The following is a 27700-nucleotide window of genomic DNA, read 5'->3' as shown; positions in this document are numbered from 1 at the left end:
CACATGAAATGAGTGTAGTTAACTCAAAATTGACTGAAAGTTAATTCTACTCATTTGAAAACTCAGTGTTGAAGGTAATGAGTTAATTAAATACCTCATTACTCCATCTTAAAAAAGTTCACAGTACTCGTATACATTAGTTTTTTTTTTAACTAAAATATTTTGTAGCAATAAAACAATTTTTTTATTTTATTTTTTTTAACCTAAAAATTAGTTTTATACTGAAGGAATAGTCACATATGGCTGATTTCTCTCAGATTGAAGGAGGGACTAACTGAGAATATGTAGTACTGTAAAACCCAACAGTCAACTTTATCAAATGAAATGAGTGTAGTTAACTCAAAATTGACTGAAAGTTGAAAATTGACTGAAATTCTACTCATTTGAAAACTGTTGAAGGTAATGAGTTAATTAAATACCTCATTACTCCATCTTAAAAAAGTTCACAGTACTCATATACATTAGTTTTTTTTTACTCAAATGGTTTGTAGCAATCGGTTTCCTCAAATGATTAGAGTTGCCTTAACTTATTGGGTTTTACAGTACAGTTGGTTTAAGTTCTCTTCATTTATTGGGTTACTGTGCTCAAATAGCTTCATTTACTCAAATGGATGAAGTTCACAGTACTCATTAGGATTAGTTTTTGTACTTAAAATCGTTTCCTCAAATGGATTGAGTTACCTTAACTTTTTGGGTTTTACAGTGTAGGAAAACAGAGATTTAAAAATGTTTCACGAAAACAGATTAAACAGTATGAGAAATTTTCTGAGCAATTATCACTCTAGCTCATTCCTGAATGGAGGAATAAGTCTTGTTGCACCCACTCTCCCCTATTTAATGTTATAATATTCCTGTTGTTGAGTAATAGTGAAAGTTAAACGTGTGGGCAGTAAACGGTTAACTGGAGTGTTTGGATTTAGACGCTATCTGGTAACCAAGGACGATTCCGCGCTCACACACCCTGACAACATATAAAAAAACGCTGAAACTTTGCAACACAACACTGCACAGCTGATGCTTTCATTAATTTCCACTTACTGATCACTATTTTTCTATTTGTCTCGATGAAATTCACTTTTTATGCTACTTTATTTTAAACTAAATGATATCGTTTTTGTTGTCAGTAAGATTATAGGATGCTAGCGTATTTTAGGTTATCATTTCCTTTCAATGCTCCATTAAATCGATAGTTTTGAGTCGATTAAATTGATTTGATAAACCCAGAGCCATGTCTGGAATTCAGCACGCATCCAATCAAAGCATCAAGCCTTTTAAATCCAGCGAGGAGTATCTCTATGCCATGAAAGAAGACCTCGCGGAGTGGCTGGGAGATTTATACAACATTAACATTGATGTAAACACTATTCTGGAGATGTTGGAGACAGGTGCGCTGCTGTGTGCTCACGCCAATAATGTGACCCGAGTGGCGGATGACTTTCTGAAGAGGCTCGGGGCCACGGAGATCCCGCTGCCGGCTTCTGGAGTCACTTTCGTAAGCTCTGCTCATCCAGCAACATTCCTGGCCCGGGACAATGTGACGAATTTTATTAACTGGTGCCGAAAGGAAATGGGCATCCCAGGTATGGTTTATTATTATGTTATATTTTTGATAAATTGTTGACAAATCACTTGCAATTCTGACACTGACCACTAGATAGTGCTGTGAGCTTACAGTTCCAGCTTGTTCGGGTTTTCTCTTTTCCCAAACGTAACGGTAAAGGTTTCTTTCATTATTTCACTGTTTTGGCCCATATATAACATTTAATTACCTTTATTAATGTTGTTTGACAAAACAACAACAGCGCATTTGCTAATTAACAAACTTTACGTCTTAAAATGACTCGCGAAAGCATTCATTGTTTACAGTAAAACCTTTAGTGTGTATTGATTACCATTTATATAAATCACAGTTTTACTACAAACACCATGGTTAAACAAGGGGTTTTGTAGTAAAATCAAGGTTAATTTGTGGTCAAATTCGTAAAAAATGTAAGATTAATACATTGGGTGGATGCATTGTTATTTGTTAGTTCGTGTAAATTAATGTTATTAACTTATATCAGCACATAAAATATAGTAAAGTGTTACCTGAATATCGGTAACCAGGGACTGAAAACTTGCTTTTTACATGATCCTACATCCCACAACACTATAAAAGATGATGGGTTCCACACAAGTCCTTCATTTTGTCCCAACACAAATCAATTAAGTTAATTTTTTTTTTCTTTTTTCAAATTTAAGTCGGTTGAACATGAAATAATTAAGTTGTCCCAACAAAATCTTCAAGAATTGTGTTGATTGATCTCATTTAAAACAACCAGCTAAAATAATCTTTTCTGTGAGGGTGCACTGTAAAATGAGATTAGTTACTTAAAGCGAGTTAACCAATTGCTTTAAAAGCAACAAGTTGACTTTACAAAAATAATGGAAGTAAACCCATTGTAACTTGGAAGTGTTAAGTTGACTTAATTTTTATAATTATGCTAATTGTACTTACTTTTTTTAAGTCAACTAATCCCTTTTAACAGTGTCAGACTATTTTAGCACGTCTGTGTTCAAATAATTACTGTAATTATCACAATATTACATATTTGGTGGTTCATTAAGTCTGTAAAATCTACAATTAAAGCCTGTATTGAATTCCGAAGACACACTGGAGCCTGGAAAAGCAGATTTATTTTACTTTTATTTTATTTTACTGTGTCATTTTTCTAGATACAGAAAAGCTGGGAAAAAAACAAATATAATAAGGTGTACTGAAAAACAGGGATTAGTTAATTCATTCATTCATTTTCTTTTCAGCTTAGTCCCTTTATTAATCCGGGGAATTAACCGCCAACTTATTCCACACGTTTTCACGCAACGATTCCCTTCCAGCCACAACCCATCACTAACAATCTTGTTCATTTGACCCATACACACTCATACACTACGGACTATGTAGCTTACCCAATTCACCTATACCACATGCCTTTGGACTTGTGGGGGAAACCGGAGCACCCGGAGGAAACCCATGCAAACACGGGGAGAACATGCAAACTCCACACAGAAACGCCAACTGACCCAGCCAAGGCTTAAACCAGTGACTTTCTTGCTGTGAGGCAAACGTGCTACCCACTGCGCCACTGCGTCGCCCATGATTAATTTACCTTTATTTTTTAAAAAGTAAGTATAATTAGCATAATTATAAAAATTAAGTCAACTTAACAGTTCCAAGTTACAATGAGTTTACCTACATTACTTTTGTAAAGTCAACTTGTTGCTTTTAAGGCAATTGGTTTACTCACTTTAAGTAACTAATCACTTTTTACAGTATGTCATGATGGCTGTAACTTCGGTAGACATGACATGAAACAAAATATATATAATATAATATAATAATAATATAATATAACACACCTTCATGTTCTCCACACTCAAACAAAATATATATTTTTTGCTCGTTCAAACTACTTATTTTAAATGAGCTGAAAAAACACAATTCTTACAATTTCATTGGCATAACTTAATTTGTTTATGTTCAATCCACATAAATCAAAAGTGTTGTTAACTTGATTTGTGTTGGGACAACATGAATGAATTGGGTGGAACTCTCCATTTTTACAGTGCAACACAAAATGATTAAACTAACTTAATTGTTTGTACAAATTTAAGTGAATTGAACATATAACAATCAAGTTGTCCCCCAATAAGCTCAAGAATTGTGTTGATTCAGCTCAGTAGTTTGAACAAGCAGCGTGTACAGAGTAATACATTTGATAGCTCCTGATTCAAGTTTTCTATTAGCATCATAAGCTCTTCCCCCGTTGCAGATGTGCTGATGTTCGAGACCGATGACCTTGTCCTGCGTAAGAATGAGAAGAATTTTGTGCTGTGCCTTCTTGAGGTGGCCAGACGGGCCTCTCGTTTTGGCATGGCTTCCCCAGTCCTCATTCAGCTGGAGCAGGAGATAGAGGAGGAGATTCGCGAGGAGATGGAGGAATCTGCTCATCCCAAATCACAGAGGAGCTTGATAAACATCCAGAACCTGGATGAGATGGTGCTGCATCAAAGATTAAATCCAGATATGTTTACTGATGTGCTCAGGGCACTGCATTTTAATTAAAAAGGGAATTTTAATGAATTTGGTTAAGTGTTTAGGCCAGTTGTGTAAACACAGCTGTGTTTTAAAGGGATAGTTCACCTAAAAAAGGAAATTCGATAATTATTTTCTCAGCCTTCATTCTTTTTTGGACCACTAAATGATAAAATGTCCTGCTTGTGTCCAGCAATAAGCTTTAAAATAACAAAACAGAGGTATCAAAGAATGTAACAAGCTATTTTCCACACTGAAAAAAAAATCATTTGATTTACTACATTTTTTTTAAGGTAAGTGGTTGCAAACAATTTATATGGGCTGAATTCAAATGAATAGATTAAATTTAGTAATGTTCAACTCAATTTGTTTGTTTAAATTAAGTCCATATAAATAGTTTTCAACCACTTAACTTAAAAACGTACACTTTAAAAAATGCCAGGTTCCACACTCAATTTGTGTTGGGACAACATAAAGGAATTAAGTTAACTTCTTAGTTTCAAAAGCTTTAAGTGGACTGAACATAAAACAATTGAGTTGTCCCCAAAAAAAACCTCAGGAATTGTGTTATTTCAGCTCATTTTAAATAAGTAGTTTGAACAAACAGCAAACATAATTCTTTTGAGTGTAGTAAATCTAATGGATCATTTATTTCAGTGCATGTTTTAGGGGTATATGATAATATTTGGTGAAAAACAAACCTAAATTTAATGTATTACAGTTTATTCCAAATGCTTACACACATTTTCAAAAGAGTGTCACCTTTTTTCAAAACTCTACACATTATTCCCAAAACTGCACACACAAAATGCAAAAAGCCTCACATCCCCTGCAAAATGTAACACTGCATTCAAAATGCCATCAACACATGTCAGAATGAAGCGTTTGCATCAGATTGCAAACAAGTCTTTCATAATAGTAAATGTCTGGATAAACCATGGAAACACGGTTGTTCTATATCTAAAGCTCTTTGCTCTTCCACATGCTTATATCTACATTTCAATATAATGTTCTACAGTGACAGTAATCTCACAGATCCACTGCAAACACCAATCACATGTAGAAACAGAAAATATTCATTAGGCCAAACATTACTGGTGTATACAGTAGCATACAACAATGGGCGGTTGGGAGCGTCCATTGTCTGGAGAAGCGTCATGCGGGCATAAAGTTGGCCATCATACACTTTATAGAGCCAGGCTGAGAAGAATTCCTCTATGTTTTTTAGAGAAATGTAAAATTTAGGATTTAGAAAAAGTGAATATGCGTTAGGTGCAAAATTGTGAATGGGTGGCAAACCAGTTTTTTTGGCCCAGAACAGCCCAGTGTCCTGTCACCTTTTACCTATTTATAGGCCTGTATTATAGTAAAGCAGTGATTAGTTAGTGATCAGTTAGGAAATTAATGTGTGCACATTTGAGGAGTGTGTGTTTGACCGGGTGAATAAGTGTTGCGTTTTGATTGGTTGTGTTAGGAAAAGGAAAGCAAGTAACTTCCTGTTAGATGTTTGTGTTTTAGGTAGAGAATTGTTTGTAGTATTTTATGCAATTGAAAACTTCAAGTTCAAGGCTCAAGGTTCAAGGCTGAGAAACAGCTTCTGCTTTTAGAGATTTGCTGTGTAGTTTTGCATTTTGAGTGAGAGGTTTCAGAAATTGTGTGATATGAAAAGATTTTGTGTGTAAGCAGTTAGAAAAAACTAATAAAAACAAATCCTGGCCTTTTGTCTTTGTACACCACTGTTAGTGACTCACCTAGAAAAAAAGCACACTACTGCGCCATTTTAATAAATCAAGATTAATAAAACATGAGACAAAAGGGCCAAAATATATTCTGTGTAGTTCTTTGAGTTGAATATCTCCAGACTGAAACTCTAGTTGTCAGATAATGGTCAGACTTGACAGATGAACACAATAACTTGCTGTCGCGACGAACACAATAATATTAACCTCAGAGAAGATGGTATATGGATGGTAGTTTCACATTTCTATTCATCTTGATTCCTCGTGTGTGCTTTTTCTGGGTGAGTCAGAATGAACTGTGGCATTAATACAGTTTTCTAAATTCATTTTCCTCCGGATTAGTCTCTTATTTATCAAGGGTTCCCACAGCGGAATGAGCCACCGACTATTCCGGCATACATATTAACATTTAGTTAATCCAATTCACTTAAATCGCATGCTTTTGGACTATGGCGAAAACAGGAGAAAACCCACGCAAACATGGAGAGAACATGCAAACTCCACACTAAAATGCTAACTGGTCCAGCTGGGACTCGAACTAACAGCCTTTTTACTGTGAGGCAACAGTGCTAACCACTGAGCCACCCTTAATACCATTTCATGAATGCACAGACTAACAGTGCCGGGACTTTTATTTTACTTACACAAACAGTTGAAATATACAACACAAGTTGCACAGGGCCATTCTAATATAGTTGCTTGCATTCCTAAGTATTTATATTTTAACAATCTTGACACTTTTTTTCATTTTTAAAAGTATTTCGCCAGTCATTGCAATCATATGCAGTATGATTTTATTTTAATTTCTACCTTTGAGTGGTACAGAAAAGAAAAAAGGGCATATGACAATAGATCAACACAATTTCATAGAGAACAATTCTTTTACTCTAGTCTAGAACTTGATGATTGGTGTTTACTCATACTTTTTTTTTTATATTAGGTCAGTGTATTTTATATATTTATTTAAAAGGCAACGGCATCAGCCGGCCATATTGGAGAGCAAAACGTAAACAATGAAACTGAAATGACAGAAGCTCTCATATGGTGATTATTGCCGTCATCCCGTTCCCACAGCTCTCGGCCCCGCCCACTTGCTACAGCTACATTTAGACTACTATACACTCCCAAAAGTTAACAAAAAGAAGCAGATGACTGAAAGAAAAACTGCCAGAGTTACAAAAAGTGTTTGTTTGTGGTTGACCAAAACAATCCTTGATTTCCAGAACAAAAATCTTGACCACATTCATGCTTGTTCTTATCATTTCCAGTCAAGTATGTGAAATATTAGGCTAATACCTTGAAACAGATATTTTTTTACAGTGTAGATATGTTATTACAGGCAGAATGAAAAGTAACTAACATTAAAACAGTATTTATATTTATTAAATTTTCTTGACCATTTGACTGTGTGCCCTGTTCACCTGCAGCTGGAATATGTGAACTTTGCAGAAAATGCGTCTGAGCATCAAGACTATTGATACAGTGGTTGCCTAGGCTAGCATCATAAATCGAACAGCGCTTTGCTCTTTTTTGTAAAATCAACAAAAAAGCAGTGCATTTTACCTTAAGTTTTCAGTTTTCATAACTTAAAGCATGTTCCACATCCTTCATTAATCCAAAGTTCTTTTTCTTTTGTTTCGTTGTTTGTTCTTAATTCATAATTTGACTTCTTCATTGACAATTTTCTCTGAACAAGTGCAGTTTTGCACAAAGCCCTTATTTGGAGCTAGTGTGGGCGTGTACAATGCAAATTACTAATCTTATGCACGAGGATGCTCCCTGAGAACAATTCAAATTAACTAACAGGCGAATGATGTTGTGAATTAGCTGAAAAGTTTAAACGTGCATATAAATATGAAAAACATACACAATTCTAAGTGAATGTTACCCATTATCATAGTCATTAATTCATTTTCTTTTCGGCGCAGTCCCTTTATTACTGAGGGGTCGCAACAATGGAATGAACCGCCCCATTATCATAGTAAACAAGACAAAAACATTTTTCACAATCCACTCCAAATTCAAAACAAGGTTGAAAAAAGGTTCATTTTTTGCATTTAAACTATAATTTCTTACTTTTATCGCCATTGAAGTCTTGTAAACAGTATCTCTCGCCGCATTTGTATGTTGTAAGTAATGAATCATTTAGCAGATACTTTAATCCAAAGCCACTTGCTTAAACAAGTGCACTTAATACAGGCACCAGCTATCAGTAATGAAGTGCTTTACTCAAGGGCACAATAACAGCAGCTCATCGCTTGCTCCTTTTAGAGACTGAACCGCCAAACAGCTCTACGCTTTGCCACCTATAACACACAAGATTAAAAACAAGGAAACAAGGACACCCCAGGGGTCAATGCTGAGCACCCATCTGTTCCTATAAGATTCATGGCTCTTTTTAGCATTTACAATGATTTGCGGAAGGAATAGGAAATAGGAGGAGAGATTTGGATTGATATGTGGCTCTTTTATGATTTATGGAGAATTTCAAAGTGGCTGGTAAACATATGCTAATATTCAATAATATAATATTTTGTCATAATGAACATAAATGATATTGTTATCACGGCCACTTTAAAATACAGTGAATAATTATGTATTATTTTAATTGTTATAGGATCTTTTAAGTATATTCAGATTGTTGTATTTCAGTGGTTGTTCATCACAGGACCAAATGCTTGAGGATTAATAGGCTGTTTATATTCAAACATTAATATTTTCACATTATATCTCAGCAGGCAGAGGACAATCAACTTGATGTCAGATTGACATTGTACCCCAACATCGTGAGACGTTGCATTTGTTTGGAAATGAAAATTGGGTTGACGTCAGAACCCAAAGTCAGGCTGGCAATGCATTCTGGTTACTTTCCAACACAACCTAAAAACAACCCAATATCAACGTCTAATTATGTTACCGCTTGACGTTGTGTGGACATTACCACTATGAAATTTATCAGATGTTGAATTTTGGTTGCCATACCTGACGAATAAATATCCGTATTTGACGTCAATATGACGGTGTAAGATGTTGACTCGACGTTGGATTTTGGTCACTTTCCAACCTAAAATCAAGAAAATATCAACGTCATTTGACGTCATTATTTGACGTCAAAATAACATTGTCCTTAGACAATGGTGACCTAAATCTAACCTTATAACGTCTTATGATGTTGTTTGCCTGCAGGTGATGACATGACTGAGATATTGATTGAAAATACTCTATTTATAGGGCTGTTGTTTGTTAAAAAATGTGCAATAATGCTCCATTTGTTAACATAACAATCAAAAAATTGTTGCTTGTTGCTGCTTGTTCAAACTACTTATGTAAAATAAGCGGAAACAACACAACTCTGGAGAGTTTTTTGAGAAAACCTAATTGTTTTATGTTCAATACTTAAATTATTTACATTAACATAATGGATTTGTGTTGAGACAACATAAATGAATTGTGTGGAACCCTGCATTTTGTAAAATGGCATTATTTAATCTTAGGGGATGTTAATTACTTCGTTAATACCTAATAATATCTTATTAAAATCAAATGTTGTAATTGTTTCATTAAATGGAGCTAATATCAAGGGCCAAACATTTTTTGCTATTTCTGAGCAAAATTATATTATTAATATTATTATATTATTATTATATTATTAATAATTTATGCAGAATATTTTTTGGGAGTATCGTAACTAAAAACTTAATATATGAAATAAAAAATAATACCTTTTTAACTTTTATTTAATGTTACAATGCAAATCCAATTAGATCCACTTATTTGGTAAACAAAGCAACTCTCATATAATATATCTACTAAAAGACAGACAATATGACTTTACAAACTGTATTGTAAATAAATCATATGAGCATTTTCACATTAGTCAATAATATTACTGAAATTAATTTAAAAACTGAATAAATATAAATGTACATACATTTACACAAGTAAACAAATAGATTCAATGATTGGCTAAAAATCTGCAGAAATCTGTGCGTGCAGATTCTGTGTGGGCCTACTCATATCTAATAATAAAGTTCAATCATTTTTGAACTAACATTAACATAATAATTGTATTAAATGAAATAATTTCTCACTGTTGATTTTAATGTTCCAAATAATGAGACATTATTGTAAAGTGCTATCTATTTTACTTTATCATCCTTTTGTAATAGAATTTTTGTAAAGATTTGTTTACCCTGAATGTTTATATGGATAAAGCAATGTACAAAAATGATTTTTATTCCCTATATCAGTGTTTCCTAACCACGTTCCTGAAGGACCACCAGCTCTGCACATTTTCCATGTCTCCTAAACCAAACACACCTGATTTAGATCATCAGCTCATTAGCGGAGACTGAAAGACCTGTAATGGGTGTAACAGACAAAGGAAACATCTAAAACATGCAGTGCTGGTGGTCTTCCAGGAACATGGTTGAGAAACACTGCCTTATAACCATTTTTTGCAGTTTAGGTTAATATCGTGATAATACCGTATATCGTGATAAAAGCTTCTGCAATTAACCGCAATAAGAAATTTTTATACCATCTTAAGCCTAGTAGCAGGTTACATCTGCTTAGAATAATGTATCAGAAGTGTGCCGCTCATTTAAATAATGTTTCTGTGTGTGTTTGCAGGTGCAGCTTCTGATTAGCCGATGCAGTTGCCCATCTCAATTCCCCATGGTGAAGGTATCGGATGGGAAATACAGGGTGGGAGACTCCAACACGCTCATATTTGTGCGGGTATATGAAGCTGATTTTTATCATTTGATCAATTTATATGCTCTATAGAGATTTCAATGGTAAAAAACTAAAAATGCTACAGTAAAAATATGGTAAATATGGTTAACAGTAGGTTTCCTTAGTGATGTTTTATAAACAAATTTCGGGAGGAGCACGCGCAGAAGTTCAGTATCAAATACGTCATTGACAATTATTCTATTATCCAATCAGTTCTTGACCAAACCCCTATATATACCAAAGCTGTCTTACCTGCAGCATCTTACGACTTTAGCATCCCTCCACCACCCCGTCACCTCACCTCTTAAAGAGCCCATATTATGGGTTTTTGAAAATGCCCTTCCGTGTAGTGTGTACCACAGCTCTAAGTGAAGTGAAATATCCAGCTAAGGCTTAAATCTGTAAGTGTACAGTGTTTAAAACTATTGATTCATCTATAAAAGAGTCGACTCATAGTGCTTCAAACGAGTCGCCTTGATAACGAGTCATTAGGTGTTTCGCGATGACGCAGCCACGAAACACAAGCCTCGCCAGTAGTTACGCGCGCAAACCAGGGAGATTTGAAACCTGCGGCCCCGCCCACAAACACAGAAAAAACACTAGACACACACACACAGACGCCGCCGGTCCAATGAAGTCACGCTGTGCTCAGATGGATAATATTGACAGTCTCTACCCAAAGATGAGTTGTTAACCTGGTACAGTATACGCGGTTACTCTTTATATTCTCTTATCACATGTAAGCCACGTTAAAAACGCGACGCGTGCCGCTTTGTTTACGGATTTAACGTTAAAGGCTTTTGTGAGCTCGCGTTCCACTGCCGTTTGTCGTTGCTATGGCGATCGATCATAAGCTAGGAGACAGGACACTCGTGTCACTTTCCCTAGTTCTTCTGAGGAGCGTTGTGTGTGTGTGTGTGTGTGTGTGAGAGAGAGGAGAGAGAGAGAGAGAGAGAGAGAGAGAGAGACTCGCGTCGCTTTCCCTAGTTCTTCTGAGGAGCGTTGTGTGTGTGTGAGAGAGAGAGAGAGAGACTCGCGTCGCTTTCCCTAGTTTTTCTGAGGAGCGTTGTGTGTGTGTGTGTGTGTGTGAGAGAGAGAGAGAGAGAGAGAGAGAGAGAGAGACTCGCGTCGCTTTCCCTAGTTCTTCTGAGGAGCGTTGTGTGTGTGTGAGAGAGAGAGGGAGAGGGAGAGAGAGAGACTCGCGTCGATCTCCCCAGTTCTTCTGAGGAGGGTTGTGTGTGTGTGTGTGTGTGAAAAAAGCCTTACACTATGAAGCGCGTGTGCACTGTGACTACTTTTATATAGTTGATTACCAGCTGGGCATTTCACTCTGTCTCGTGCTGAAGGCTGTCACTGTCGACCAATCGCAGCAGGCTGTCATCGGTCCAATCAGCGCAGATTAGCTTCGCGCTGAGGAGGGGGTTGGGAACAAATGAATCGCTGAACGATTCATATGGGAGTCGTTGGGATAATTAGGTAAAAATAAATGCAGGTTATAAGACCATCAAAGTGTTTTATGACCTTGCATGCATATTAGACTGTTGTTGGAGACCCTTACAACCTAAATATGACCCTATTTCATGTATAATATGGGCTCTTTAAGCATTACAATCCCGGGGGGAGCGTTCTGGGGCCGGGCTAGATACTTCGCTCGAATCCCTATTCCTCTCTGTTTCCTGATAAGAGGAATAACTCGAGTTTGGGTGTCTTCCCCGAGCTCAGAGCCCTCTCCCCGGACAGCACGCCAAATACGCTTTATTCTGAAACTATTGCAAGTGTGAACTCGTGAAATATATATGGTAACCATTAATTCACTTTTCCAGAATTCCCTGCATGACACTTTACTTTGCATGCTTTTTGTTGACATTGCTCTGGTTCTTTTTAGATTTTTTTCCTATCAGTGATGTACATTAGATCTAATGTTGATTAATAATGTTTATTTCAATATTTTATTTTCAAGTGTGTTACCATGATGGTGTTTAGTATTTGTGTGAATGACACTGAGCATCTTCTATATATTAGCATGTTTCTCTGCTTGGGAAAAGTTTTGTTTGTGGTGAGTTTTATTATATGACATTCTCATCACCATATGTTTATGGTTGTGTTAACATGTCTGTGTAACAAAAGATATGATGTGTAGATGTAAGTACTTCAAAACACTGCTGTATTAATGCTATAAATGAATGAAATACGATAGTTTACCATAAAAAATTCTAAATTACTTTTACGGTTTGTACTGTATTTTTAATGGTGGCACCACAGCTGTAGTTTTTTTACCGTAGATTTTACAGATTTTTTTAAAGTGACCCAGATTTCAAAACAAAATAAAAAACATGCCAAAAAACACATAAAAAATTTGTTCAAATATTTTGTTAGAAAATATGAGGGTATATGAATTAAATAACATATTGCCCTAGAGGTGTGTAATATGTATCATCTACAATAGTTATGTAATTGTTATTGTAACAATATGCTAGCTAAAATTGTTAAATTATTCACTCACTTCGCAAAAAAACAAGCAAAAACATGTCTTGAAAGTACAAAAGGTTTAACTGTGTCATGAATGGAATTGATGGAAGGAATTCATTGCATTAAAAGCAAAAATTAAAAGCACTGAAAGCCAAATGCTAATTGATTTGATATCAAAACCTTGACGTCTATTTGACATCCACATATTGATGCCCTGTTGACCACCACAATAACAACACAAAAAGTATTGTAATAAGAAAACTTTGATTCATCTAAAAGTTTACACTGGATTTGGTATCCCTACCATGCATGTAAACTACCTTATTCACAAAACAACAAAAAAAAAACATAAAAAAACATAAAAAATGCAAATGGATTTGATGTCAACTCAGCAGGCACAACATAATGTCAGATTGACGTTGTATCCCAATGTCGTGTGGATGTTGTATTTTGTTTGGAAATAAAAAACTGAGTGACATCAAAACCCAATGTCAGGTCGACGTCAGTGTCCAACGTCCAACCTAAAAACAACCAAATATCAACGTCTAATGATGTTACAGCTTGACGTTATGTAGACGTTACCACTATGACGTCTATCAGATGTTGGATTTTGGTTGTCATTCCTGACGAAGAAATATCAGTATTTAACGTCAATATGACGTTGGCTTAAGATGTTGGCTTGATGTAGGATTTTGGTCACTTTCCAACACAACCTAAAATCAACCAAATATCAACGTCTAATGATGTTACAGCTTGAGGTAGTGTGGATGTTACCACTTTGGGGTCTATCAGACATTGGATTTTGGTTGCCACACCTGATGAAAAAATGTCAGTATTTGATGTCAATGTGACGTTGGTTTGAGATGTTGGCTCGATGTTGGATTTTGGTCACTTTCCAACACAACCTAAAATCAACCAAATATCAACGTCTAATTATGTTACAGCTTAACGTTGTGTGGATGTTACCACTATGGGGTCTATCAGACATTGGATTTTGGTTGCCACACCTGACTAAGAAATGTCAGTATTTGATGTCAATGTGACGTTGGTTTGAGATGTTGGCTCGATGTTGGATTTTGGTCACTTTCCAACGCAACCTAAAAATCAACCAAATATTAATGTAATTTGACGTAATTATTGGACGTCAAAATAACAATGTCCTTAGACGCTGGCTAGAATTTTAGTCACCTGACGTCATGACTTAAATCTAACCTAATATTGTGTGCCTACTACCTTGATGTCAAAACAACATCAAATTGACATCTAACATTGGCATCACATCAATAATCAATTACAGGACTGTCCTGTAATCGATTATTGATGTGTTTTTGGTGCCGTTATTAGATGTGAATGTGATGTCATTTTTACATCAAGATAGTCAATTGACATCAAAACCATTTGCATCTTTTGATGTATTTTTTGATGTCGTTTTGACATCAAAGTGCCCGCTGGGTACTCTTATTCATGCCTGTTTTTGCTTGAAAATGTGTCAATCCATCAGTGTTACTGAAATAAGTCTTTTACTGCTTTGTTGACTAGAAATGGTAGAGTATCTGTTTTGAGGATACCGTAAACTGAGATAAATGGCTTCTAAACAAACACACAATCAACTGCAGATGGAATTTGCTCATAAATTTTTATTAAGGTGTGTGTGTGTGTGTGTGTGTGTGTGTGTGTGTGTGTGTGTTTGTTTGTGTGTGTGTGCGTGTGTGTGCGTGTGTGTGCGTGTGTGTGTAGATTTTGAGGAATCATGTTATGGTGCGAGTGGGCGGCGGATGGGACACCCTGGAGCACTATCTAGACAAACATGATCCCTGCCGCTGCACTTCTCTCGGTACGTGAACATGCACACAAACACACACCTACATCAAATTAGCATCAGAAATGATGTAAACAGTCAAAGGGTTGTGGTTGTTTATCATGTATCTATTATTATTATTATTATTATTATTATTATTGTTGTTGTTGTTGTTGTTGTTATTATTATTATTATTATTATTATTATTATGGGTGAGCTATCTTACCTTTAAGATCAGTTTGGCATAATGTAGTATATCATGAGACACTGTTGTGGGATGACTATTATTTTCTCAAAACACACAGATTTACTTAGATTTATGCAAATGCACTGTTTTGGACATTAAAAGAATACTGTCAGGATTTATAAAAGAAATGAGCATCTCTTTCAGATGATGGATTTATGGAAAAATTATTAAATTAAATCGTGCAGTGTGATTTACTACAGAAATAAGGAACATAAACAGTTAAATTAAGCTGGATATTGTCTCTCCACCTTGCACTGTGGTAAAGTGAAGCCGGTATTCTAGTCACATGACTGTGTTGATACCATAGATATTTACATTAGATGTGGCTTTGGTGTCAATTGGAAGGAACGTGTCAGTATAGCCGCCATTTTAGTACAGGATAGCACTCCTTTGAAATAAATGTGGAACCAAGATGCAGTGGAGGACTGGCCATCCAGAGCCAGAGATATATACACATATATACATATATCTAAAATCAGGAGTTTTCCCGGAGGTCAGTATGCAAAAATGTTTTCAATTAAGAAAATTATACATTTACATCACATTTCTACATCGATAGATAAGTGACCGCACGGGCATTGCTGACAAAGAGCATGTGTTTGTGTGCATGGAAATGTATTATCCTCCCTCCCTGTTAAATTTGATCTAATCCGTGTCCTGAAACACACCCCCTCTCCTGCTTTCACTTATTTTAACGGAGAGAGCAATTCGTTTGTGAATGAGTCTCCGTTATGAAAGAATCATTCACTTAGCCGACAATAATACAAGTTATTAGCACCGCAGCATCCTGTTGTCATTATTCATTTACATTGTTTGCTGATTTTTTTAAACAAAACTAGCATAAGCCTAATATTTAGTGTGAGTTGGTGCTACTTTTCCTTATGGTCAGGGACGTAAGAGACTGTATTATCATCAATACTTGTTTTGTAAGTTCGTAACATACAAAAAAACATTTGTTTTATTTGTTTGCTCATTATTACACCCGTACACAGCGATAACGTCCAGCATCATCATATTGGCTTTAGTCTTGACTAGTGCGGTGGAATGACATTTGTCCTGGGAGCACTGTACAAATGTGGCGGCGCTATTGACGCATGCTCAGAGTCCATATGCGATATCTAGTGTATTTATGTGTTGATACTCTGTAAATGTGTTGCTTTCCATTATGGTTTACTAAACTGGTCAAAGGTATTAGAAGAGAAAGATTTTATACATTTTTAAAGAAGTATCTTCTGCTCACCAAGCCTGCATTTATTTGATCCAAAGTACAGCAAAAACAATAAAACATTTTTTTACAATTTAAAATAACTGTTTTCCATTTGAATATATTTTTTAAAATAGCTGAGTAGATTTTCTTCAGCTTTCTTTGATGAATGGAAAGTTCGGAAGAACAGAATGGAAAACCTTTCTGATTTTATAAATGTATTTATCATCACTTTCGATCAATTTAAAGCATCCTTGCTAAATAAAAATATTACGTTCCATAACTTTAGTGTATAATGTTATTATAATGCCAATTAAATGATGACTTCTGATGGTTCTTTCTAATTGTCAAAGAATCCTGAGGAAAAATACTCAACTGTTAATAAATATTGATAATAATAACTTCAAATAATTCAGTTTTGAAATCACAGGAGTAATTTACATTTTAAAATATATTTAAATTGTATGCAATTATTTAAAATAATACAAATATTTCAGAATTGTACTGTTTTTGCTGTACTTTGGATCAAATAAATGCAGGTTTGGTGAAAAAATTAGACTTTAAAGAACATTAGAAATCCTACTGTTCTGTACTTTTGACCAGTAGTGTGTGTGTGTGTGTGTGTGTGCATTTATTTTAATTAGATAAACATATTATCAGACTCAGTTGGGCGTATAAATAGAACAGAGTTCATACACAATTCATTCAATCGATTTCTTTTCGGCTTAGTCTCTTTATTAATCTGGGGTCGCCACAGCGGAATGAACCACCAACTTATCCAGCATATGTTTTAGACAGTGGATGCCCTTCCAGCTGCAACCCATCACTGGGAAACACCCATACACTCTCATTCACACACATACACTATGGACAATTTTTAGCTTACCCAATTCACCTATAGCGCATGGACTTGTGGGGGAAACTGGAGCACCCGGAGGAAACCCATGGGGAGAACATGCAAACTCCACACAGAAACGCCAACTGACCCAGCTGAAGCTCGAACCAATGAGCTTTTTGCTGTGAGGCGACAGCGCTACCCACTGTGCCATCGCGCCACCCTTCATACACATTTTTACTACTAAAATTCATGACTTTTCCAGGACTTTCAATAAATTTTTCATGACCTAATGTAATGTTTCATGTAATGTCTATGTATACGTGGTAAATAAGAAAAACAATGAACGTTCAAATTTAATACAGCATATCATAAAACAAGCAACAATCTATTTTGTTTATATTTATTTTTTATATTTATGTAAAATGACTTAGATAATATTTAGATAATGCTGTTTAGATAATGCAAACACAGCACTAATAAAGTGAGAGCATGCTTTTGGCCAAGTACAGAAAAAAATTACAGACAACTTACCTATATTAACTAACCCAGATGTTTGTTAAACCAATTTCCATGACTTTTCTAGGTTTTCCATGACCGTATAAACCCTGCTAGAAGAGAGAACATTTTCTCCATTCATATTATTTACTTAGAATCTCCTGTAAATCACCTACACTTTAAACAAACTTCTTTTAGGAATTAAATCAATGTTTCCTGAAAAACCTCCATTTATTTCTTTTATCAGTCCATAAGTTGACAGCTCGTCCAGTTACTCCAGTCCACGAAATCAAAGAGCGCTTAACCTCACCACGACCTGACGGCCAGTGTGCATCTCAGACCACTCTCATGCTGAGCCGAACTCAGTCTCCCCTACAGTCAGTTTTCTGGACCCCTTCAACAGCCTACAGAGGCCAGAAAGGATGGCCTTCTCCTCCACGCTCCTCCTGTTCACCCGACCCTGAACATCAGCCCACCCGCCGGAGAAACACCAGCTCCTCTCCTAACAAGTAAGGACCCAGTGGGAGTCATGAAATAAAAGTTTGTTTACCCTCTGGTGTTACGTCACGCTTGTGGTTTTCATGGTCAAAAAGGGACAAACGGCTGTAAATTGCCCTCTGTGTTCATTCATTCATTTTCTTTTCGGCTTAGTCCCTTTATCAATATGGGGTTGCCACAGCGGAATGAACCGACAACTTATCCAGCAAATGCTTTATGCAGAGGATGCCTTTCCAGCTGCAACCCATCACTGGGAAAATCCTCTGTGTTTTTTAGTAAAATCAGTAACATTTATTTTTGTTTAATAATATTTTTTCTATATTATTTAGCATTTTGAGAGGGCTTTGTGGTAATAATTAATATTTGTGCTGCAATTATCATCCATTTTCCCCCATTGAAAACAATGTAATGTTTATTTGTAAGAATTTTTTAATTATTGCAGAATTTACAGGTAAAATAGAGACTCTGCTATACAAAAACAAAAGGCAGATTAGCACCATCTGGTTGTAAAGAAATGTAATGATAAGGTGTAACTACTATTACTATCTCTACAAAGCTGCTTGTGAATGTTTTATTTGTTTTGACATTACTAGGGGATTGTGCATTTGAATCTACATTTAGACAATCTTTAAAAAAAAAGACTTTTTTGACAAGTTTCAAATATTTGTTGTTTGAAAAGTTGATTTGAAGTGTTTATTTTTATATTATGATTACAGTACAATCTGTATAAAGAGCTATAAAGAGACTACACAAAAGCCTTAACATTTTGTATGATGCTGTGTGTAAGTGTGTGTGTGTATTTCACACTTAGGGCCCTATCATACACCATAGGTGCAATAAGGTGCAAGACGTGTTTTGCGCGTTTTGTTGCTATTTTCAGGCCAGCACAACCCTAATTTTCATGTATTGCGCCATGTTGTTTAAATAGCAAATTCATATGCGCCACTTTGTGGACTCATGGGTGTGCTGGTCTAAAAAGGAGGTGTGTTAAGGCGCATTGTTGGCGCGTTTCTACTTTAAGGAACTGAAATGACCGTGCCTTAGTTATGCACCTATGCAGGTCCAAAACGCGTACACACAGGATGTACAGCAATACACAAATATCTTTACATATAAAAAATAAAGGATTAAAACGTTACAAAAATTATTATTTTCTACATAAATATAAAAACCACTGCCTCCGTGTCAGGGGGCTCTTTTCAGTTTATTCATGACAATTTGCATTTGTATAATGTTATTATTAGTAGTAGTATTTTTTATTATACGCATATTTATATTTGTTTTAATAAAAACAAGTTTAGATTTGTCCACCTGTCGGATATAACTGTTTTTTAACCACACTTCGTTACTATTGCTCATTTAATCGTTTGCTGAAAATTAGAACTGAATTTAGAAATAGTTTTGAAACAAATCTTTGAGTGCGTACAACACCGTTTCCTTATCCATGAAAGTAAAGGAGTAAATTAAAGAGTAAAAGTAAAATAAAGAGAAAGTAAAGAAGCTGAATGGAGGAGGCTTTTTCTTTATCCTCTCTGCAGATGGTCTGTTTAACTGTTTTCTCGCTAATGAAGTGTTCAGTTTTTCTTCTTACAAGGTCTGCCCTGTAAATAGTAAATGTGCCATGGCGCGTTGCAACTGACTCTTAACAGGAATGGGAGATGATGCTCTGATAGTTTTAATGCACGTTCTCATTAAGAGAATAAGCACAACCCTGTTAGACCATGCACCAGGGTGCAGAGTGTATTTTTCCGTCCCTTAAACAGCAAAAGTGGAATCGGACAAGCCCTAATGCTTTTGCGTCATGCGATTTAGACTTTGCGCCTAGATAGTTAAAATAGAGCCCTTAGAGTGTTACCCCTTCACTCCTGTGCACTTTTGTCAGCATCATGCTACATCTTTTGACTGTGCAAGCAAAATATTCTCTAAATGTTCATATTTTTTCCTATTTCCCATTAATTCCCTATGGCGGTCATTTTGACCCTCAAGACCACAAGTGTGTTTGTATGTGTGTATCTATTTCACACTCTTGGTGTTTTAAAGTGTTGCTCAAGGAGTTTTAGACCATTTCTATGATTCAAATTCATTCAGATGAATTTAAAAAAATAAAAAAATTTCAGCCTAAAATAACCAAAGACTATCAGAGAGTCAAAGGGTTAGTTCACAAAGTAATGAAAATTCTGTTATCAGTTAATCACTCTAGTGTCATTCCAATCCCGTGAGACCTCTGTTCATCTCCATAACACAAATGAAGGTATTTAAGATGAAATCTAAAAGATTTGACACATTCAAAAGCTTAGAAGAAAATAAGACAGTCAAAACATTCCATGTGACTTTATGCCAAGTTCAGACTGCATGATTTTAGCCCCGATTTTGACTCGCTGACAGGTTTTGAGAAATCGCTAATAAATGCCTGAAATCACAGGCAAATCGGTGCTCGTTCAACTTGAGGAACAATCACACAGTGTGAACTATCAAAGATGCCATCTGAGAAAATTGCCAATTAGTTGCTGACACCCATGAGATATTTGGCATGCTAAATATCTGGACCTGTCTGCGATTCAAAATCATGCCGTGTGAAATGTGTTCTGATTAAAATAATATCTGTGTTATCACCTATAGCCAATGAAAGAGCAGCTTCCACTAGTATGGGTATCTGCAGGCCAGCGGGAGGTTGGGGGAGAAGTTAAAAGTGCTTCTTTTCAGTCTATTTGGACCCAAGAGATGAAGGGAAAACTAGTGGAAATTTGTCAGGAGCACCCATACTTGGCGTGTCATCTGAGCAATACCACAACTGGGTTGAAAAAGAAAATAGTTAAGGGGAAATTGCAATTCCATTCAAAACCCAGGTGAGCAAAATAAGTACATTTTATACCCCACTAAAGCTTTCTTTCTCATTATGTAGATAATAAAAAAAGATGCACTATGTGACCTTGCGTTGTTCCCATGTCACTTCTTGTGTGTGTTTGGTTGCGAGACATAGTTTGTGGACTGAGAAAAAGTTGTCTGTGATTCTTCTATTGTAAAGTCATGCAGTGTGAAACCCCGTTGCCTATATATCCTACAGTGTAAACAGCAGAGACTGAATGCTGCCCCAGATAGTCATGCAGTGTGAAAACATCTGTGCTACTACTACTTTTAAAATCATGCAGTCTGAACTCAGCATTAGTGATTCAACTGTGACCAGATGAAGCTCCGTGAACACTTTTGTGCACCAAAAAATTGTAAATATGGCTAAATTCACAAATATGTTCTCTTCCATGTCAGGTTGTCAAGGTGCTTGTTTACTATGGGCAATGTGGCATATTAGCATTAGAGTCAGCAGCACAACACGCAAACATTGTATTGTCCCTAGTAAATGTACATCTTAATCTAATACAGGAGACATTGACAAACAAAGTGGTTTTTACAGTTTTTTGGCACACAAAAGTGTTCATAAAGTTTCATATGATTACAGGTGAACCACTGAAGTCACATGGAATGTTTTGATAATAGCTATGTCTCCATCCAAAGATGCGATTTAGATTTATGCGCAAAATTGAATGAGTCAAAGAGAACAAAATTGTCACTTCCTGATAAGCTGGAGCCAAATATCAAAAAGAAAAATGTAATTTGCTGCATTAGTACAAGCCACTGTGGGCCTTTTTTCTTATATAATATTTATTTGCACCTCAGAAGACGAAGACAAGATGCAATGAATGTCGAGATCTTTTGGAGCGCAGACGCCCAAATGTTGTTTAATGTGGTCGGTCCACTGGTTTGTCCAACCCTTTTAAGTTATTACAGGATTTGTTCAAACAAATTGCATTTTAATTCGCATGCTGGAATTTATTTGGTAAATGTTTTTCCATCATAGTTTATCCACATTTTTCCTATAGGATAAAAGTTTTTCCTATTTACTTGTGCGCATACGTTTTTTTATGCACATTTTAAAAATCTTGGAACTAACATTAAACATTTTTAATGCAATATTCCAAAATGTGCATAAAAAGACAGGAAAGATAGCTAGTGTTTTTGGTTCCTTTTCTGGACTTTGAATGTCTCTGGACCATCTAAGGAGAATGAAGCAGCTCTCAGATTTAATCTAAAACCTCTTATTTTGTGTTCCGGAGATGAACAAAGGTCTCAGGGGATTGAACGACTTGAGGATGACAAATTAATAACAGAATTTTCATTTTTGGGTGAACTAATCCTTTAAGCAGTACCTAATCCATTTTGAGTCGGCATGAAATTTAAAAAAGGTTTACATTTTTTTTATTTGACCTTGTAATTTTTAATTTCATAGGTTTGCTAAAAAGCTGTCACTTCTTAAAAATGACAAATCATTCAGATCTGCCTCCATTCAGTACACAAATGATGGATAGTATCAAGTCTGTGGCCTACATCATAATACAGAAGACGTTTTGTTAGCTACTTCTGTTACATTGCAATTTCCAAACAAAAATGTCATTGTGTATATATAGATACAGTCAGAACTTGTTAAAATCAGATTGGTCTAAGAGAAAATCTTTCTTGCGGGCATAGATCTGCCTGGCAGGATGATAGAAATCCACTTAAACCCTTGGATTTTCACAGACACATTACTTGTTGTCTGAGGTTTGAGAACCTGACAGAAACAACAGCCAGAGTCTAAGGCATAAACATAACAATGAGTTTTTGTGCAAGACAGAGAGAAAGACAGACTGTGATATTTTTTATTTAATTAGCATCTGAGTTCACCCTTTGTGCAATTGAACAAACTTGTTCCACTTCATCATAACATCTCATTATCAATGTCACGCTTTTAGCGAAGACCAATCTGCAGGAATGTAATTATAGATGCTATTATTTCATATTCCCATAGTCTCTATCTTTCACAGTTAATGACCAACATATTTAATGTTGGCTGTTGAATTATAGCAACGAAATTAGTAGAACAACAAAAAGAGACCCATAGGATTCATTTAAAATTCAAGAAATGAACAGTGTTAGTGTTGTGCCTTGGTTTATTTGTGTAGTAATGTATGCTAACTTAACATTAGCTTGCTAGACTGTTATGATGTAATCTTAATCAAAATTGACAGACAGTTTCAGTGAAGATTACTGTCTGAAATTACATGTCCATATTGTTTTATTATGCTGCCGGCAGCTAGCTCTCTGCAACTCTGGAAGTTGTGTTAGTGAGACCAGCAGGGGGCGCTTAACCTGCGGTCTGCATGGGTCCTAACCAAGGGCGTAGAATTAGCATGGATGGAGGGGACATGTCCCCACCAATATCCACGAATTACTGAAATGTCCCTACCAATTATTTAATCGACTTCAAAATAAAGTAATGCTCCGTCAACTCTTAACCTACACATGCACCAAGTCAAGTTTGCTACTAGTTTACCATAATACTACTAACCAAGGCTGTGCTATTAATTAAAATTCAGTTTTGATTTTGGCCTCCATGATTATGAAAAACAATACTCGGGATAAAACAGTAAATTGTCACACACCTCTCTAAATTTCTCTCCATTCATACCTCCTCAAAGCCTGACTGCAGTAAAATCATGTAAATTGACTTTTGCAGCATGGGACGGGATTGTTATTTGTATTATTAAGTGTTCATTTTATATTTTAAGTACTTTATCATGTTTTTAAAAACCCGAAACAGAATTAGTGCTGTTCAATGCATGAGCTCTAGAGATGTATGTCCAATATCAAGAGCGAATCTACGCCCTTGGTCCTAACGCCCCAGTATATTCATAAGGACTCTATACTGCTCAGTGAGCGCCGTCTTTCGGATGAGACATTAATCCTGACTCTTTGTAATCGTTCAAAATCCAAAGATGTCCTTCGAAAAAGAGTAGAGGTTTAACCCCGGCATCCTGGCCAGATTTGCCCACTGGCCTCTGCCCATCATGGCATCTATTATTTCACATGTGTCCACACATATTATGTGAGAGTTTGCATTTCTCTGTCATTTCTTGCATTTTACTTTTTTCCAAAGTTCTCTATTAAGTATGTTAATAGGCATTATGAGAAAATAAAATTGGAAAAATAAACTTTTTTGGGAGGAGAAATTGCCAACATGAGAGATTACAGTGAGATTCAATTAAAAAAAAAATTGAATTTTGAGGTGAGCAAAAGTGGTGTCTGGTGCATTTAAACCTTCATTAAATGTGGTCAGAGCCATTTAAAAATGTATTACAGAAATTGCAAAGGCAAAAATGAGGACACAAAGTACTACTCATAGTAGTCCAGCAAATAAATTGTTATAATGTATGTCCATTAGGTCTCCATTTCTTCTTACCCCTGAAAAAACATGCACCTAATCATGAAAATCTGTTTCCATAAATATGTGATACTCTTAGCAGCGGTTGAGGAAGCATAAACTGTACTGACAAGTCTGTGTGTGGGTGTTTTTTCAGATTAAGAGAGAGACCAGGTACCCCTCATGTGTACACTTGTCCTGACAGTAAAGACAGTTTGAAGACAAACTCCAACAGTAGGAAAGGCAGAGATGCAACACGGACCCCACCAGTACCTCGCCTCACGAGCAGTCTTCCACGGGCCACCCATCATCCTACCACACCCCAACTTGAGATACAGCATGCTCAAACTCCTCTTGTTTTTCAGAGAACCCTCAATCAGGTCCAACCACAGCAAGTGCCTGAGAAAAATCTGGGCCAAACCTGGACCAAATCGCAGTTTGTTTCCAAACTGAGACAAAATTCCACAGCTGGAGGTAAAGGACGAGAAAATCAGGATAGAGCAGACTCACAAGAAAGTCCCAGCAGGACTTTCCAAAATATACGTTCATGTCCCAAACCTCCAAACATCACAGTTGAGGAGGCAGAGGACAATGGGGGTCCCAAAAACAGCAATTTCACCCGCACCTTTTCTCCTTTTAAAGGGCTGATAGGAGCGATCTCAGAAGCACAATTTAACAGACATAGAACTCAAGCTAAGATCCCACAAGAAGAGTCCTCGGAAAAAGCAAAAAATATTCTAAATGTAAATAAGAGAGGACAAGTTGAACAAGAAGCTGATAGATCGTTGAGCAAAAAGGTACAGCACTTGGTCCTACCAGTGCGGTCTAACCTCATCAGCTCAAGTAAATCTTCCCAAAGCCTGCTTGATCCTCAAAAGTCTAAAGCAAATTTAGGAGGTGAAGATAGAGGAACTGAGAGAAGTTATCTCTTCACTCCTCCTCCTCTTAGTCCTGCTCAGGAAGCAGTCCTCTACAAGAGCCTAGAGGAGGAGATCTTGACCAATCTACAGCAGCTAAGCATCGACTCGGAAACCACCACTAGCTCTGATGAGAAGCATCATGATGAGACTCCTATGACTTCAGGAAAGATCCCATTTGACCACTGTAAAGCTTCCAACAGATCAGCAAGTCTTGATCGAGCAACTCCCTACCGTGGAAACAGGGCTTTTGATGCAGTCATTGCTGAACTTTCTGGAGGCCAAAGGAATTTAGAGAAGGTGTCAGTTGAGAAATGGGTGAACACTCTTCCTAAGGGTATCAAAGGCAAGATCGAGGATAGTCAAGGTACCACACATCACCTAAAGGTCTCTAAACCCTGTATGACCAGTTCTTGGTCTTCATTGGGATCTAGTATGGATTCAAAGGAGACTGCTGAAATTGTAATGGTGCAAGCCAACAACTTAAACCGTGGGACTAAAATTCCCATTGGCAGAGTGTCTTGTTTAGGTAATGAACATGTGAAGAAGCAGAGAAGCTCTTCGTTCAAACAAAGAAGATCCTTAAGGAAGCCAGAGAGAGTGCCGTCCATCTTTAAGCTGAAACTAAGACCCTGTGTTCGACCAAGACGTGACCTCAGATCTGACCAGAAGCCTTCAAAGATCCCGAAACCGGTTTTCTACAAAAAAACGAGCTGCAGAGATGGCGGCTCTCACAACCTGAGAAGAAACAATTCCCCACATGGGTCTTTCAGGGCAGACAGCTCTCAAGGAAACACTTGGATTAAATCAGAATCTCAAGTCCCAATAATGAGGAATGTGAAGTGCCAAGGATCAAGCAAGGAGCTTCCTGCAGAACCCTGGGTCCTCGAATCCTGGGTTTAATTGACAACTCAGAATTGAAGGCTTGCAATTTTGGAGTTTTGACTGCCAATTCAGATAAGCCATATGTTGATCAGGGACTAGAAGATTTCAAGTCTTCAAGATCTACCTTTACAGCAACTTCATCATAGATTAAAGTTGTCTTAGACTATTTGGTGATTTGTTAATTGTTCACATATGAATTGTTGTAATGTACATGGAGAGTTTAAGCAATGAAAACGAAGCACTGGCCAATATATTGTGGTTATATACAACCTTCACACATTTATTGTTTAAAAACCTCTCTGGCAGCTATAGTCATAATGTCATAGCAAAGGAGCCATGTTGTTTCTGACACATATGTAGAGGGGTTTTGTTGTTTTGAATTATTCTTTGTAGTCCAACTAATGATCATGTAGATGTAAGCTATATACACTATGTTTCAAAGACTTCAAAGATTTAAGTAGTGTTTTCATCAAACCTATTGCCACAAAAAGTTAATAAGAGAAACTGTTTTGATTAAATTCTTACTCACATGGTCATCAGAGGCTGATTTCAAAGTTATGTTAATACCAGATGGAAGAGAAATGCATCTCAGCTGACCTTTTGGAATCACTAAAGATGCCCACCCCCTCATGATTGTGAAGCGCTTTTGGCCATACACAATAAAAGCACTAAATAAATACACATTACATTGTAATTATGGTGGCTTGAGGAAGTCTTCTTTTTTTTCTTAGATTATTTTAAGAATGCATCTCCACCTAGACCGTTCATACTCAACCACTAAACTAACCTCAAAACCTCCAAACTACACTGAATTAAGTTGCTATATCTTTTCTAACTGATCCGACTTATGGTTTCGCGAAAACTGACCTGGAAATTTTGAAAAGTCCCATTGGCTTGACATTGGACCAAACTTTGTGACCTCATAACTTTGCCCCAGACTGCCATACAGACCTAAGGTTTGGCTCATTTAACTCAGACTACCACTCTGCCAACCACTGATGACCTTTCAACTTACTAGCCACAACCTAGCAACCACTTACAGCACCGTAGCAACTGTCCCATAGACTTTTATTGTAAAAACTGCCATTGACTTTACATTTGACATACTAAATAAACACTAATTCATGCTGACAATATACTGATCCATACTAATCTAGTATATACTACAAACATGCTAGTAACATGCTAATTCATGCTAAAATCATACTAACATGCTAGTTCATACAAAAATATGCTAGCAACATGCTAATTGATACTAGAATAATGCTAACAACATGCTAGTTTATGCTAGCAACATGCTAATTTATGTTAGCAACACCTTAGCAACCACCCAGAACACTCTAGCAACTGCCTAGCAACACCTTAGCAACCACCTTGAACACTCTAGCAACCCCATAGCAACCACTCAGAACATTATAGCAACTGCCTAGTAACACCTTAGCAACTACCTAGAACACCCTGGCAACACCTTAGCAACCACTCCTAAACACTAGCAACCACCTAGCAACACATTAGCAACCACCTAGAACATCCTAGCAACCATTCAGAACACCCTAGTAACCACCA

At 36.5% G+C, this 27700-nt stretch overlaps 1 protein-coding gene across 1 annotated transcript; it reads left to right on the top strand.

Annotated features, from left to right (window-relative positions):
* The first annotated feature begins 1196 nt into the window (after positions 1-1196).
* LOC130228647 (GAS2-like protein 2A) lies at positions 1197-26594 on the top strand. Its single transcript, XM_056457078.1, has 6 exons — positions 1197-1580; positions 3813-4039; positions 10447-10554; positions 14758-14854; positions 17850-18111; positions 24490-26594. Exons 1-6 carry the CDS (start codon positions 1229-1231, stop codon positions 26150-26152), a joined length of 2709 nt encoding a protein of 902 aa, XP_056313053.1. The 5' UTR covers positions 1197-1228; the 3' UTR covers positions 26153-26594.
* Positions 26595-27700: the final 1106 nt, after the last annotated feature.

The sequence above is a fragment of the Danio aesculapii genome, chromosome 5 (genome assembly GCF_903798145.1).
Source record: "Danio aesculapii chromosome 5, fDanAes4.1, whole genome shotgun sequence".
NCBI classification, from domain to species: Eukaryota; Metazoa; Chordata; class Actinopteri; order Cypriniformes; family Danionidae; genus Danio; species Danio aesculapii.
Note: the sequence above shows the minus strand (reverse complement) of the source record. Positions and strands in the feature narration are given on the sequence as shown.

Bases quoted from the DNA above. Each gene is read 5' to 3' on its own strand.
- LOC130228647 (XM_056457078.1), top strand. From the start codon at position 1,229: ATGTCTGGAATTCAGCACGCATCCAATCAAAGCATCAAGCCTTTTAAA. The intron at 10,555-14,757 runs GTATATGAAGCT...GTGTGTGTGTAG, and splicing joins ACACGCTCATATTTGTGCGG to ATTTTGAGGAATCATGTTAT. The intron at 14,855-17,849 runs GTACGTGAACAT...TTCTTTTATCAG, and splicing joins CTGCCGCTGCACTTCTCTCG to TCCATAAGTTGACAGCTCGT.